At 41.0% G+C, this 17,487-nt stretch overlaps 1 protein-coding gene across 3 annotated transcripts in view; it reads left to right on the forward strand.

Moving 5' to 3' along the window:
* The first annotated feature begins 2,443 nt into the window (after window positions 1-2,443).
* Window positions 2,444-17,487, forward strand: part of si:dkey-6n21.12 (schwannomin-interacting protein 1) — a 16,214-nt gene continuing 1,170 nt past the window's right edge. The window contains exons 1-7 of one of the 3 annotated variants that reach the window (XM_028564957.1): window positions 2,444-2,527; window positions 5,294-5,562; window positions 7,407-7,531; window positions 15,381-15,495; window positions 15,827-15,952; window positions 16,602-16,719; window positions 16,954-17,487. The exon at window positions 16,954-17,487 is cut by the window's right edge and continues 1,170 nt beyond it. In XM_028564957.1, the coding sequence (XP_028420758.1) occupies window positions 5,305-5,562; window positions 7,407-7,531; window positions 15,381-15,495; window positions 15,827-15,952; window positions 16,602-16,719; window positions 16,954-17,054 (843 nt within the window). In that variant the 5' untranslated portion in view covers window positions 2,444-2,527; window positions 5,294-5,304 and the 3' untranslated portion in view covers window positions 17,055-17,487. Of the gene's footprint in view, window positions 2,528-3,046; window positions 3,645-5,293; window positions 5,563-7,406; window positions 7,532-15,380; window positions 15,496-15,826; window positions 15,953-16,601; window positions 16,720-16,953 lie in introns of those variants that run through there. The other 2 variants (XM_028564955.1, XM_028564956.1) reach the window with 2 other exon arrangements.

Genomic DNA, 17,487 nt, shown 5'->3' on the forward strand with positions numbered 1-17,487 from the left:
AAAATCAATTTAAAATCAATTTAGCCTGAATTTGAAGTTTAAACGTATAGTTTTAGTTTTGAATACGATCAGGCAGGTGTCCGTCTATGAAATAGGCTACGCTCTCGCCAATAAAGATCATTTCATTATCTTATTGAAAGTTTTACCAAAATAAAACCGTTCTGGGCTACGTTAGAAGTCAAGTGTCCATTTTGAAAAAAAAAAAATGACACGCAACAAAATGTGTCAGTTTATATATCACAGCCAGAGTGAAAAAGCTCTTTTATCTCCGTTCTTATGAGTTCTCCAGTCAACTTTAGCCTTTGTTCAATTATCATATTCATTTGTCATATCAAAAATCTTTTTCTTTTAACTTCTAAAGACGTACAGAGGAGAACAGACCGACGCATTTGTCTTGAATTTGTTGCATTTATTTTCCCAATATGTGCTTAAAAGTAGCCTAGCTACAGCCTATCTTGTGTAATGACAGAATATTTGGATTTAACCTGCAACTAATGGCGAAAAACGGACTAAATTATTCATCAGATGAGAAAAATTAAAATCCCCTTTAGCCATTTTAGAGGAACTAAGTAAATAACCATTTCAGCATATCTTCAAATCATCATAATGATATATTGTATTCCATAATATTCTATATAGGCTATATATTAGGCCTATACGTGATAAATGATGTTTTATATTCCCATATGGCTCAGCTCTACAGGTGTATGGGTCTGTTCAGAGCCTGTTAGCAGTGTCAGTGATTTGTCTCGATGGTAAAATACATAGAAAACACTGCAGCCTTTCAAAGGGTTCAACAATTTTGTAATTGTACTATAGGCTATATACAACCACATGGACACACACATACACACACACACATATATATATATATATATATATATATATATATATATATATATATATATATATACTTTTTTAAAAACATTTTATTCATCAAAGATTTCAATAAAAGCCAGAAGGGCTACATATGATACACAATACAATTTCCGAGAGTAAAAACAAACAAACATATCACACAACATACATACACATAAAGTATCTATTTAAAGAAAAAAAGAAAAATACACAAAAGAAAATTCTGATTCCTAATTAGATAGTAAATAGGCCTACATAATGTCGAAATAAATGTAGAAAAGTAAGCAAATGAGCGATGAAAACAAATCATATTGTAAGAATAGCAAATTATAACAGGATACACAACTAATCACACTATAAAATGTGTAAATTCAGTTCACGACAGGAATAGAGGATAAATAACCGATATGGTGTTAAGGAAGCTCATCAAATATAACAAATATAAAATATAACAGCCTATAAATGTGTTGCTTCTTTTATTATTTATTAAAGTAAGGGGTTTAAGAAGTGACTTAAATTCCACACAACAAAAGAGGTGGCAGGCGGCAGGTATGATGACGTATGGATGGCGTATGTGCGCATGTGGTGCGTGCAAGAACCTGTTGGAAAAGAAACACCCTTTGTTTTAGTAATTCGCTCAATTTACATCTCTCGTATTTGTCCTAGACATATAAAATGTGTTATAAAATGTCTGAATGTCACAGTATTCAAACTCTGATATAGTTTTAACCTCTGTGTGGCATTAAAGCTACGTTCACACAGCAAGTCTTAATGCCTAATTCAGATTTTTTTTTTTTTGCTCAGATCTGATTTTTTTGTTTGGCTGTTCACATGACCTTTTAAAATTTGTGGCCTATATCAGATTCCAGTGTGAACTGTTTGCGGTTTCGAACTGACCCGCATGCGCAAAAGAATAATAACAATAACATCAGACGCAGCGCACTGTTGCACAAAAGTTAGGGAGGTTATGGAGGAAGTCAGCAGTTTCGCTTTTATTTCAAAATGTTTGTGTAATGGCAGCCGCAACATTAATCAGATCTGTGCTAGATTTGAGTGTTCATACTACTTCTGAAGAAGACCTGGTAACTTGACCCCAAAATCGGATTTGGGCCACTTTTGCCTGCAGTCTGAATGTAGCCATAGGGTTGCATGATATATCGACTCAATATCGTTATCGCGATATCACGCGCAATATTATATTGTGTCGATAAGTATGCAATATCTTTTTTTTTGTGGTTCTAATCTGTCCTGTTCTGTAGACATTTATTTATTTTAATACTGTCCAACCAGTAAAACATGTTTTGTAGACATGGTCCTTATTTATATATTCATGTTGGACCAGTCCAATATGACCGTCAGTTGAAATAAACCTTGCGTTGTAAGAAAACTTGTTTCATTTATTATGAATCTATTTTGATGCGTTTTCCCGTAAAGTTTTGTAATTTTAAATTATGTTTAAAAAATATCAAAATTAATATTGACATTTTGTCAATATCGTGCAACCCTAGTGCCATTCCTCCCTGTAGATCAGCCCAGCGACCGTTTAATCCACACATTTGAATCTGGACAGAAGAGCAGAAACGAGTGAAAGAAGACACCTCCACCTCCTCTCCTGACTGCGTCAAGCTAACACGGCTCAGATCCGGTCCTACCGGAAACACACTTCGAGGTTTTTTTTATTTATTTATTTTTATTTTTCCAATTAGTTTACCAAATGTTACTTTGATTATAAGTCTAATACTTTCCATTGTTTATAAATTCCACCATAAGAAATAACATTTGACTGGATATAATATAAACTGAATAGGCTACACATGTGTGGGAATTCAATAATAGGCTAACACACATGCCTATTTGTCTTAATTGTAGTTGTATTAGCCTAATATATCATGAACCAGCAAATGTATAAAATGGAAAACAAATAGCATTTTCCCACCAATATAAAGTCAAAAACAATGAATATGTGATGGGAGCCTGGCAGTTAGGGTCAGTCATCTGACATGCTACATTCAATTTCACTTTGTTACATTGTTACAGTAGCCCATGCTACATGCTATGTTGCATTTGCTACAATACGGTGTAACTGGGGTAGGACGTTGGATGAAGAGTCTCTCATAGTTATTCCCCCTCCCCGTTAAAAAAAGAAAACAAGTCTGTTTTTCTGTCACTCTGACCCACAGCTCAGCTTGTTGTGTGAGAAAAAAAATTACACGAGATTCGACAAGTAGCCTCGGTAGGCTAACAGTACAGCTAGCAAATAGCTAGGTCGCACGGACCTAGATATTATCAAAAAGGGACAGCTGGGGGTCAGCTTGCTGCGTTTAGGTTAAGTTAGCTAACTATCAAGAAGGCATTTATTTTGTAGGCAGTGACAGGAAGTACCAGAGTTAAATTTCCCATTGCCAACTTTTTTCCTGTGCGTTAAATTCCTGAAGTTTGTGTGTCCATTGTTTGTTCGTTAGGACCAAGAAAGAGTGGATATTTGGCATAATAATAGCACCAAAAAAAAAGAGCTGCCAAGACACCGTGTAAGTAAGTGCAGACTGAGACGAATGAGACCCGAAGGGCTCTGGTGGTGGACATAATTTTTCGCTTCTTTTTTGGCTGGTTGAAGCCAAGGCAGAGGGAGTGAAACTCCTGATGTAAAGGAAGGGAAGGTACGGGGGAAGATAACTAGGAGGAGTTGAGGAAGGAGCGGAGCTAACTAGCTGTTATGTGGCAAAACTCTTAACTACTTCTCCCGACAACGAGAGCAGCAGAGCTGTGTTTTTATTTGAGAGAAAGTGGTGAGTTACTTTTATTTTAATTTTATTTTTTAACAACTAATACCCGTTTTGTGTGGTAGGCTACGTACACGCTGTTCTCAGGTCTGCATCTATCAAACACACGTTGCTAGTCTCAGCCTTTTGAATTTGGGCAGGGCCGTTAGCAAGGAAGTTTCTCTGTTCTAACAAGTTGACAGTTTGTGTAGGCTATTCATTTAACTGTTCTGTTTAGACAAGGGCGTAACTTTGGTTTCAACACTTGGGAGGGGAGGGGGGGGGTTGAGAACTCCCCCTATCTAGCAAAAACGTTTGTTTTAACATATTATTATCAATTCGTTAATCTGCTGTATTGTTTAAAAACTTTCTGCAGATTCAAAACATTCCTCGGAATTATGCACATCTTAACAAATATTTGCTTGCCACAGCATTTAAACTCTTTGACTTCATTACCCCAGCCAGTGTTGATTATCTCCCCTTGGAATATAGTTGTTGAAATAGTAGCTTCTAGTGCAATACAATTTGGGTCAGTACAAAACTCAGAAATATCAAAGTTAAAAATAAGTCAGTGCTAAATGTTTATAGTGTATGTAACTCATGTCTAAACTTGATTTAAATCAGGAACTTTATGATCAAACACTATAAATCTTCAGCTTTCTGTACCTCAAATTTTCAGTATTCTTGATTACTAACTGGGGCTGCATGATATGAGGAAAACATGCAATAATTTTGAAAATTAAAAAAAAAATATATATGTATGTGTGTGTTACTTGCTATAAATAAACGCGTATTAAAGTGTCCTTGGCACTGCCTTTCTGTTGCTTTCAGTAGGCCCATACTAAGTACAAATGTATTGCTTGCTGAATTTAAACAAATGAAAGGTAATTCTTTTCAACATTCTTTTATTGAAAACGTTGAACTGAACACAAAAGGAACCACAATAAGAATAAAAAAAGTGATGGTTACATTTCAAAGTACTCTTTCTCAACTGACTTTAAAAAAAAAAATCCCAGAGTGCTATATCGCAGATTCAGTCTTTGGCAATGTGTTTATTGCACAAGTTGACATTGCAATGACGATTTAAAAAAATAAAAATAAAAAATAAAGCAAAAATCACTATATTGTGCAGCCCTACTACGGACACATTTAGGTCAGTACCTAAAAAGTAACAAAGTACATTTACTCAAGTGCTGTACTTAAGTATGATTTATAAGTATATAATGTTGAGGTACTTTACTTGAGTCTTTTCTTTTCATGCCAGTTTGTACTTCTACTCCGTTACATTCCAGAAAGAAATATTGTACTTTTTACTCCACTACATTCACATTCGTTACAGCTTTAGTTACTAGTTACTTTACTAATTAAGGTGTTTGCACACAGAAGACATGTAATTTATAAAGTTTTCTAAAGTAAACTAGCCAACAGTATAACGGCCTACTAGTATAACTCCAGCTGAGATGATTAGACCATTAAACACACAACTGGTTGGATCCTTTACACTTTCTACAATGGGAGGATTTTTCTACATTGAGTGCTTTTAATACTTTAAGTACATTTTCATGATCATACTGTTACTTAAGTAACATTCTCAATGTAGGGCTTTGACTTGTAACAGAGGATGTTTTACAGTGTGGTATCAGTACTTAAGTAAAGGATCTGAATGCTTGTTCCAGCCCTGTAGAAGATGGAGGGAGAGAAGGAGCGACAGCGGGAGGAGAAGGAGAGTAACGAGGCAGAAGACGACAGGAGGAGTGATGAAGAGGCTGACAATGATGAGGAGGAGGAGGAGGAGGATGAAGACTCGGAGGGCGCAGCGCTGATCTGGCAGGAGGGCTACGGCGAGGACAGTCTGGGCCTTCCCATCATGCACTGGGAGGCGCTGAGCCTGCGCATCGCCGAGCTGGAGAAGCAGGAAGAGGAGAATAAGGAGAAGAGGGCTAAGGTCAGTGGTGTTTAGTCCGGGGAACACTTAGTGTTAGTTTAAACGGAGATTAGTTCTTCTACTGGAGATAAAAAACACTTGTGGGCACGGAGATCGCTTTTGGCTCAAAACTCTGCTTAACAACCAAAACGCAGCCTTGTAAATGTAGCCTCGCTTTTATTGTCAGTAGTGGAACGCTGGCAGGGAAAAGTCAAAGGTTGCGTCCGAAATTCCACACTAACTACTAGCTAAAACGGTATGTGAGATTGTGTAGTCGGGGTGTGCAAAAAAAATCTATTTCATATTTGAATCGCAATTCAGTCTACCGATTCAAAATCGATTCATAGAATTCCAAAAATCTATTTCATATTTAAAAAAAAATAAATCAATATTGAATCGTGAGCCTATAAATCGATATTGTATCGTGACGTTTTCTGAACCGTGCACCCCTATTTTTTAGTATGTCTGAAATCTTAGTATGAAACTAATAGTACGTGAATTGCATACAATCTTTGGTGAAATATTACATTATGCAACCACTGGACACTACGCCGGCTTAAGTATCCCACAATGCAACGCGGTAGTAACGTTCAAAGCGGACAGCAACCAAGGCAGCGCTGTAATGTCAAAAATGCTTTAATTTACATCCGTACGTCTAAAAGTCTGTGATTTTGTTGGTCTAGTTGCTTACCTTTTTTCAGTAATTTAAGCCTTATCTGGTGATTGCGCTAAAGCCGGGATCGGCAGGGGTTACCGTGGTTACGCGTCTCCGACCGGCAAGGAGGCTTTCAGGAAGCGACTGTTGAAAATTACAGCTCAATGTGTCCAAAAAAAGATACACACTACTGCTTATTTACACAAACGTATGCTGTGTGGTGGTCATGGGTGTGTTCTGGAAAGCATTCTGGTAACCCTGAGTTGGGGAAACTCCGAGGGTCAAGTGGACTTACCGCCTGGAAATAAAAGTTGGAGACAATCCATCATTATTATACAAAATCTCAGAAATAATTGATCTAGAGCTGCAAAGATGAATCGATTAGTTGTCAACTATTAAATGAATTGACAACTACTTTGATAATCGGTTTGATCGATTTGTTTTATGAAAAAAATTTAAATTCCAGCTCCTTAAATGTGAATATTTTCTGTGACAGAGAATGTAATCGACGGATTAATAGCCAGTGAAAATAATCATTGATGCTGCCCTAAATAGATCAGAGTCAATAACAGGACATCCAGCAGCAGGTGTGTTTTTGACACTGGTCTCCCGGCTTTTAAAGGAACTGAAGTTGTTTACACAACACAGTGACCCGTGGGTCAAACCCTTATCCTGACCCAGTTTGTTATCAGTTACAACATGACCCACTGTCTCACAAAGCTACACTGACCTTCGCTAACCACAGTCAACAGGCCATAGTACAGGCATTCTAGAGAAATCCCAGAAATAGAAATCACACCAATGAAAGGAAAAAAACGATGTATATTTCTTGTAGGCTGCAACTGACCAGTCGATTATTTTCTCTTATTAATGGATTAGTTGTTCGCTCTGTAAAATGGTGACAAACGTCGATCAGTGTTTCCCAAAGCCCAAGACGTCCTCAAATGTCTTTTGTTTTGTCGACAACTCAAAAAGATTCAGCTTACTGTCACCGACGAGAGAAGAAACTAAAAAAATCTTGACATTTAAGAAGCTGGAATCTGAGCATTTTGACTTTTTTCATTAAAAACAGCAACTCTTAAACTGATTTAATCGGTTATCAAAATAGTTTGAGATTGATTTTAATAGTTGACGACTAATCGCTGAATGTTTGCAGCCCTGATTTGTGTATCCCACTGTGCGGCCCCTGTAACCCCCGCTGGGTTTTCAGAGCGGAGTTTGTCTGGAGCGAGGCAGAGCTCCAGTGAGCTGGGCCGAGGACCGAGGGAGGAGAGCCGAGGGCCGCGAGGACCGAGACGACGCCTGCAACAGCCACGTTCTGGCCCTCACCTCCCGGTACACACACACACACACACACACACACACACACACACACACACACACACAAAGAGAGACAGACAGGCACACACAAACACAGAGACACAGACAGACACAGAAACACACACACACGCACTACACACTAACACGTACACACACACACACCCATGCAGACACAGAAACACAAAGACACACACACACACACACACACACACACACACACACACACACACAGAGACACAAACAGACACACACGCACAGAAACAGAAACACAGAAAGAGAGACAGACACACACACACACAAAGAGAGACACACATGTCAAACAAACAGACACACACACGCCACAGACACACACAGACAGACAGACACACACAGAACACGTACACACACACGCACACATAGAAACGCAAAGACACAAACACACACAGACAGACACACACGCAGACACAGAAACACACAGACACAGAAAGAGAGACAGACAGGCACACGCCACAGACACACACACACCACAGACACTCACACACACAGAACACGTACACACACACGCACACATAGAAACGCAAAGACACAAACACACACAGACAGACACACACGCAGACACAGAAACACACAGACACAGAAAGAGAGACAGACAGGCACACGCCACAGACACACACACACCACAGACACTCACACACACAGAGACAGACACGCACACACCCACACGCAGTTTCAGAAACACAGACACACACACACACACACAGAGACACAAACAGACACATACACAGAAAGAGAGACAGACACACACACACACACACACAAAGAGAGACACACACGACACACGTCAAACACACAGACACACACACACACACACACGCCACAGACAGACAGACAGACAGAACACGTACACGCACACATAGAAACGCAAAGACACACACACAGAGACACGCCTACCTCATACCACTCATGACCTATTACTCACGAGCATGGTGTCATGTGTGGGATGTCGTCTGGATTTTGGTGTGCATCATCTCCTGGCCCAACAAGCCCAAATCTGACTGTAGAGGTTTTGTTGTTGTAATAGAGGAAGGATCCCAAGATATCAAAGTCCAGAACCACAGGGCTAACTGTCTGCTGATAGGATCGCTGTTTTAGGTTGCTTTCAGCCCCTACAAGCTGCAGTTTACATAAAACCCCACAATATAAAAAGTGTGGAGGCGGGGTCTAATCAATCAATGCAATGTTGAGTTTGCCATTCTGTGTACTGTTTGCAGGGTTTCCCCCAGGTTGAGAATTTACTTGTGGTGGTGGTGGGTGGAGCAGGATGTGACGGCACGCGGGCCAGGGCTGGGTTCAGTAACTAACAAGTCAAATGAAGGTTAATGAACTTTTTGTTTTAAAAAAACAAGAAAAAAAAAAACTAGAAGATGATACAGATAGATAAAAAATGTACCTTTAAAACTATACTATGATCCATACGATTACACGTTAACACCGTCTCCTCCTAACTCCCTTTGAATCATATGAGACTAGACATGTCTCAAGAACCGAGCCTTGCGATACCTTCCGGTTCTAAAATGACACGTTTTTTTTGTTTTGTTGGTGCACCGTTAGCGGCGATGCCAGTGTTAGCAGCATCGGTGCTGCGCTTCTTCCAGAACCGACGGGTGCAGTAAACGCTTTAGTCAATACATTCAGAAGTAGGAGGTCACGAGCAAGTGGCCGAAATCACGCTCTTCTACTTCCAGTACATGGGACGTAGCTTTTGAAAAAGTATCAACGAGAGTCAATGTTCACTTCAAACTCACGGTCCTCTGTTCCTGATTTACAGGCCCCCCTCCTCTCTTCACTTCAAATAACTCACCGTTGTTGATTGTGGGGAAAAAATTTAATTTGGATTTTATCTACCTAGGCGGGTCTTAAACTACCTGGGTGGGGTAAACACTGGTTTATTTAATTGTCTTAATTTTCCCAATTACATAGCGAATTAGTCCTACTGAAGATCACTTATATCTATCTAAACCCTTAGTCTATATCGACGAGGTTTCATTTTCGGGATTGTTGCCGAACAATGCCGATGCCGCCGGAAATTCCGCCTGATGTCCCTCATTTTCGGCTGGATATCCGTTCCTTCCGCTTTCTTTGTGATGGCATTCTAAACTCTGGTGGATTTCTGAGGACTATGGTTAACTGCTCCTCAGATCCCTGCAGGGTAAATCCAGACAGCTAGCTAGACTATCTGTCCAATCAGATTTTTCTGTCGCACGACTAAAACTACTTTTAGTTTGTTCCACCAAAACAAGTTCCTTCCCGAGGCTATTTAGCAGAGTCATCGTTTCTCCATCCGGAACTTGGCGCCACCCAAGGCGATTGTGATTGGTTTAAAGAAATGCCAATAAACCAGAGCACGTTTGTCTCCCATCCCAGAATGCTGTGTGGACTAGCCAGACCCTTAATGCCAGACTACTAAACCCTCAACCTAGGGCTGGGCAATATCTCAATATTATATCAATATCGTGATAGACTAGATATCGTCTTAGATTTTGGATATCGTAATATCGTGATATGACAAAGTGTTGTCTTTTCCTGGTTTTAAAGGCTGCATTACAGTAAAGTGATGTCATTTTCTGAACTTACCAGACTGTTGTAGCTGTTCTATTATTTGCATTTTCCCCACTTAGACATTATGTCCACATTAGTTTTTCCTCGCCACTGTTGCACTGCTTGCTCTTGAGGGAATTACTGTAATTGTTGAAATTGTTGGGGCTTTGTAAATTAGAGTGTGGTCTAGACCTACCCTATCTGTAAAGTGTCTCGAGATAACTCTTGTTATGATTTGATACTATAAATAAAATTGAATTGAAATTAGAGATGGCCCGATACCACTTTTTTGCTTCCCGATTCCGATACCTGAACTTGCGTATCGGCCGATACCGAGTACCGATCCGATACCAGGGTGTCTTATATTTCATTATGTTTTAACAGCTGTATACTACTATCCCTGTTTGGATGTGATATGACTTCTATCTTTGTTATCTGTCTGGCTCAGGTTAAACTCTTTGTGAAACATGAACAAACACAAACAATGAATGCCCCAGAACTTTCTTTTATTCTCCAGTTTGACAGTCAGTTATAACGGAAAAAGAACATAAATAAACTAATTTAATGTAGATTTTCTTTAGGGCTTTATTACGGTGTATCGGATCGGTGCATAAACTCCAGTACTTACCGATACCAGCGTTTTAGGCAGTATCGGCGCCGATACCGATACTGGTATCGGAACCTCTGTATTACTGATGATTATTTATCTAAAATCTAAGTGTGAAGATATTTTGTCAAAGCCCCAATTGTCAACCCTAGAATATCGCCGCAATGTCGACATCGAGGTATGTGGTCAAGAATATCGTGATATCTGATTTTCTCCATATCGCCCAGCCCTACCTCAACCCCCTCTTTTATGGAAAAACTCGGGAGCAGCTTGACTGTGGATACATGAAGAAGGTTTCGGGATGGGAGACTTTTTAATGAATTTAATGAAATCTGGAGCGAGGAGAATTAGGATGACACAGTACAGTTAAGCCACAGTGTGTTATTGTGCAGTGCTGCCCCAAATTCTAGTCTGTCTCTCTCTCTCTCTCTTTCCAAGAGGCATGTATCTCCCGCTGTGCCTGTCAAGTTTGGTTATGCAGAGATATTAATGGCGCCGTAACACAGGCACCACAAACACAGATGCTCCACCAAATCTTGTCTACTAGTTCAGTCTCCGTCTCTCTCTCTCTCTCTCTCTCTCTGGGAAATAGGCTAAGATGTGTGTGAGGCCCCTTTACCCGGTTTCCGTTGGTCTTCAAAAGGAGACAACAGGAACACAACATTCCCTTATCAGCCTAGACTCCCTCCATAGAGACAGAGCACATTTAAGTCCCGCCCCCACCGGAGGGGAGAAGAGCTCTCCGCTCTCCATTGACATGTATTGCGCGAAGGTGCTTCCTCGTCGATTTCGTCTGCTAGCAAACAACAGAAAAATGTTTAAAAGATATTGTGTGGTGATATTCACTACCAACAGGGTAAATAACCCATGACTTAGGTTCTTAAAATGCCGACCCCAAAAACAGAGCTTTTTATGAAGACAAAAGCAGATACAGACATGAGGAATCGGCAGAGAGGATGGGAAGACTGTGGGATCCTGACACTAAGCCAACGTTACGTCCGACGTTATGAGTGTTAGCTTAACTTATAGATATATAGTTAGCCTGAAACTGGATATTTGACAAATGATGAGACTTAAACAGAGGTGTTGATGCTTCAGCTCCAGTCCTGAAGGGCTGCTATAAGTTTTCCAAGCCACCAGATGTCACTGTTGTTGCTACCTTTTGAAGCTTGTCTTTATTTTACACGTAGGCTGAAGTGCACAGGCCTGAGTGTAGTTGGCAGGGGAGCGCAGATCTGGAACGAGCTTGATGAAAACTTGAAATTATCACATTATGTTTCGATCTTCAAGAAAAGTCTGAAGGGAAAATTGCTTGTAAGATATTATGGTGGAATATTCTTTAAGTGTTATATTTCTACTGTTATCGTCTGTATTTCGTGGTATTTGTCGGTGTTAAAGGGCAACTGTTGTATAGCATTTTCAGGATTCTACTAGCATTTTGTAATTGTACAAGAACATGTTTACGTTTTTTTATGTAAAAAAAAAACACTATTTTTCTCATGCTGCCCATGGCTGCTGCACCTGTATTCACCCTCTCTATGAGACGCTCTGTAGGAGCGCCTGTCTCTTTAAGCCCCCCCCGCCGATATAGCCCAGTCTGCTCTGATTGGCTAGCGTGCTTCCTGCCTCCGCTCTCTGTGTTTCACAAGGGGGTAAGCTTCGCTTCACAACGCGAACCTCCAATGGCGCCATTTTGTTGCTACAAAGGTATCACCTCCTGTTAGCATTAGACTGACCGCCATTTTTTTTTTTACGTCACTTGACTGCGAATAACTTTACATCTGAAGCGTTTAAAGACTATTTGTCCATTGTTTATTTCTAAAGAAACACGACAATGTAAAAAAGGCTCCATTACCTTGTACCTCACGTTATAGCTCCGTAGCAGACGTTTTTGTAAAAATAGGCTAAGTTTTGTGTCATAACCAAGTGACTTACTGTCGCACAGTAGAGGAATTACCGTATAGTACAGGAGAAGCTCGCAGGCAGTTTCGACTTACATTAGCTGTTTAGGTTTAATTACTAATGTTAACTAGCATGTTAGTTAGCAATAATTAGCCTGTGCTTATGTTATCTCCTTACATATACATACAGTACGCTCTCCATCTCTGTAAGATTGGGAATGATGGAGATTTCTCTTGGCACAGCTACCAGAAGACTTACAACTTTCAGACACATTGCTCACGTCACATTTACGTTGTCTCTGTCGGTTGGAGGCTGCGCAGTAAAGCAAGAGATCACCGGAAAAGTGCTTCTAATAGCCTTCACTGGTCTCCGTCCAGAGCAACGGGGTCTATTGGTCCATTATATATATGTCAATGGTGTTTCACTAGTATCAGCTGGAGCTACTGCAACAGAGTATATAGCAGGACTTTGTGGCTTACATGCAGTTTAATGTCCCAAATTATTTTCCAAAAACTGAGTGTCCCAAATGATGAGGGTCTTATTTGAGACAGGTTAGGGCAGCACAGGTGGCTTAGCAGGTTCATAGTTAACATTGGACATTGTATGGGGAATTTGGGACACCAACTGCACGTATACCGGACTTTGTACCGTGAAAGATCACCACTAAAGGCTTCTAAACCAGATATTACACAGCCAAACATGCCCCAGCAGTAAAGTAATCGGAATTTAGTCAGAAATGACCAGCATTGGCTGAGACTACAGCTCTGTCACGTTAGCATGTAGCTACTTAAAAGTTAGCAGTATGCTAACGTTAGGATGTCGTGGAACGGAGCGGCACTTTCTACCGTCAAAAATCACAGATCAACCAAACACTACCCAATCGGACATGGTTCAGCAGTAATGCGACCCAATATTGGGGAGAATTTAACAACATTGGCAGCCCTGATGACATTGTTTACTGATATTAGCATGTCGCTACTATAGTAAAGGCTTTCAAACCAAATATTACATAAAGTAATGTGACCCGGAATTGGGGAGCATTTAAGGACACTGGCAGCCAAGATGACATCTTTTACTCCTGTTAGCATGTAGCTACATGGGACAATGTTAACACCATGTTAATGACAAATCATAGAAGGCCGGCTTAGAGTTGCGTAACATGTAGCCGAGAATAGAAAAAACTGTTGAAACCGGAGCTTTCAGCATATGTCCCCATTAAGTCTATTGTGACTGGAGTTGTTTTTGGTTTTTTGATTTAGTTTTCTAGTGTCTGTATTTTGTGGTATTTGTCTGTGTTTAGGGCTGCAGCTATCGATTATTTTAGTAATCGAATATTCCACCGATTATTCCATCGATTAATCGAGTAAACGGATAAGAAACACTTAGTAAGAAATACTTAGTAAGCAGCAATAGTAAATATTTATTATTGCTGTTTACTAAAAAACCTGTAGCTTGTGTATATATACAAAAGACAGGTTTCCTTTTTTAGAAAAAGCAAAAAAATGTATTGCCAAATTCCAAGACCCTTAAAAAAAAAAAAAAAAAAAAAAAAAATACATTACAATCACTTCACTCACACAATTCACTCCATTCCTCTTCTTGCCTCTGGCTCTTTGCACTGGATATGCAAAAGAGCTGTTCACTGACCAGAGGGTAAATGTGACTGTATGAAGCTTACAGCGAGGCTATTCAACTACTCTGTTCTGGGGGACACATTTTCAGAAGCCTAATACACAGTGAAGAGATATATATATATATATATATATATATATATATATATATATATATATATATATATATATATATATATATATATATATATATATATATATATATATATATATATATATATATATATATATATATATATATGAGGAGAAAGAATAAAGAATGCATGATGACGTCATTCACGTGCATAATAAGTAGCCATGCTGGGGGGAGGAGCCAGTTTTAACCGGCAGCAGCTAAGTTTCCAAAGATTAGAGGCAAACTAATAAACAGTTAGACTACAAACCGACAGCTTTCGTTTTAGCTTGGTATGCGCATTGGTTAGGTTGGTAAAAAATCGCTATTAGCAGAGTAGCATGCTGTAGGCTAGTTGTGTAAAACATCGCTATTAGCAGAGTAGCCTGCTGTAGGCTAGTTGTGTAAACAGCGCGGTGGACGAGAGCAGCAGACGTTAGCTACCTTGTGTCGGGTTGGCTCCGTGGAAGAGATAAGTACACTGGATGTTTTCTACAGAGGTGATGTAGCAGCATGTCTGCAGCTTAAAATGATCCCAAACTTTCTGTCGTTTTCTCTCGCCTGTCTCTTCTCTTAGACCCTCGCTATTTTTGTCTTCCTTCATTGGTAATCTGGTCCTTCAGTCTTGTGTTTATATACTGTCTGTGCTTGTGTTGTGTCCGCAGAAGTGCAAACCTCTTGTGCGCTAGTAATAATCCTCCGTAAGGAAACACAGTGAGCCGTACAACCTTAATTACATTGATTTAACGAAGCTTCGAGGCAAAGAATCTTGCTTCAAGCATTTTTTGTAATCGAATTATTCGAGGAATCGTTTCAGCCCTATCAGTGTTGTGTCTATACTATTGAGTTTTTAGTGTCCGTATATTCTCTGTTGTATGTTTATTGTTATCGGGCCCCCTCCAAAAAGCTTTTAGTAGCTAACTGGGGTTCCCCCTTTTCACGCGGCCTGCATATGATCATTGTGCCTTCTGAAATTGTGTTTTAATGAGAGGAAGGTGACGTGTGAATAAAGAGCGTCTGTTGTGTATCCTCCAGCCTGCAGACCCAGATGAATCTTCAGCTCTGCTTCATCAACGACAGTGAAAGTGAAGAGGAGGAGGAGGACGAGAAGCAGGGAGAGATCAGCCAGAAGGAAAGCAGCAGCACACGGGTAAAGGCCAATGTATGCTTCTGCGTTAAATCCACGCCGTGGGTACGTGTGTAGGTACGTGGAAATGCGGACCCTACACCGTAGCCTGACGTGCTCCTCTCAAAAGTAAAAAATGATGCGGAATAAATAAAAACATTGATTTACACGTCACGCAACTACTAATGAAGGTGTCTTAACACTTCACTGTGTGACCACTAGTAGGGGAAACACTGCATGAGTCTAGAGTCGCTACCCGCTCCCGAAGCTAATCACCGCCACTCTCTTTTTATCGCCTGTACGTCTATCCTCTCCGTGTTCCTCCCACCCCGTTTGTCCATCGCTGCTGATAAAGAGGGGGAGCGTTCAGGTCCATAAGAACCCTCCGCCTGCTGCCAAGCCGGAGAAACCCAAATCCAGAGGCTTCCGGAACACTCTGAGGAACCTCAGAGACCGGCTGAGAACAGACCACAAAACACTGGTGAGAGATCCACTCCTCATCCTGCTCATCTCTTTCACTCCCAAACGCAGTTCATCACAGCTCCTTTATCCTCTCCTTTCATCCTTTCCTCCTCTCTCCTGTCCTTTCCTACTTTCTCCTCTCCTTTTAATCTTTTCCTCCTCTCTCCTTTCATTTCATCCTTTCCTCATTCTCTCTCCTCTCCTTTTCATCCTTTCCTCATTCTCTCTCCTATCCATTCCTCCTTCTTCATCCTCTCCTTTCATCCTTTCCTGCTCTCTTCTCTTACCTCCTCTCTCCTCTCTTTGCATCCTTTCGTCCTCTCCTCTCCTTTCATCCTCTTTCTCATCTTTTCTCGTCCTCCACCCTCCTCTCCTTTATCCTCTCCTTCTCTCTCCTCTCTTTCCATCCTTTCGTCCTCTCTTCCTCTCCTCTTCCACCTCCTCTCTCCTCTCTTTTTTTGTCTTCTATCCTCCTCTCCTTTTATGCTCTCACTCTCACCTCCTTTCTATCCTTTCTCCTCTTCTTTTCTCCTCTCTACTCCTCTCCGTGCATCCTATCCTCCTCCTCCTCGCCCGTCCTTTCATCCTCTCTCCTCTTCCTCCTTCTCTCACCTCCTCTCTCCTCCTTTAATCCTCTCCTTCTCTCTCCTCTCCTTGCATCCTCTCAGGCTGCAGCTCGTAGTGATCCTGTAGTCCAGAGACGACACGTGGAGCGCAGTGATTTACAAAACTTCAGCATTAAGGACCTGAATGCTCTCTGCACGTCTCTCAGCCAGACCATCCAAGGTATGTACACACACACACACACACACACACACACACACACACACACACACACACACACACACACACACACAGCGAGTACACTCCATCCAGCTGCCACATTCTTAACTGCAAAAAGAAAGTGACTTTGACTTTTTTAGTTCTCGGGTGCACCACACACCTCTAAAGTGCTGCTATTAATTCAAAAACCGCATTTTGAACCTCTTGATGTTTTCTTTCTCCCTCTGTCCCCGTCAGACCTGAGCTCCGACCTGGTGGGTCGCCTGCAGGTGCGAGACCAGCTGAGGACGGAGCAGGACGCCATGCTGCTGGAGGTTCAGGACCTGACATCGCTGTGAGCCTGAGGTTCAGCCGTCGAGCCTGTGGCTCTGTCCCACAAAACACTTGAACAATTGTCAAGGCTGTGAACATTGTCGTGAGTCAGACGGTGCCACAGTGGCCTCCACAAACATCTCAGTCAGTCCCTCCTGCTGTCAGGGCTGACCAGCCAATCACTGTGAAGACTGTCCCTCCCTGAAAAGGACCATGACATTCATTTGCATAGTATTTTTCAGTGTTATTCTCTGTGTTGTGTATTTATAAGGGATAAGGGAAATGTTGTCTCACTAAAGGATAGTGTCCACCAGCAGTGGTGTAAAACTCACGTTGCTGAACAGTAAGGAGTTGGACACAACATCCAGGCAGTGGATGTTGGCCTTATAGGAACACGCCAGGGTTTCTCCCATTGTATTGCAGGCCTGGTGGTCCACCACCACCAGGCCTAAACCACTA

This window comes from Perca flavescens, chromosome 19, assembly GCF_004354835.1.
Source record: "Perca flavescens isolate YP-PL-M2 chromosome 19, PFLA_1.0, whole genome shotgun sequence".
In the NCBI taxonomy this organism is placed as follows: domain Eukaryota; kingdom Metazoa; phylum Chordata; class Actinopteri; order Perciformes; family Percidae; genus Perca; species Perca flavescens.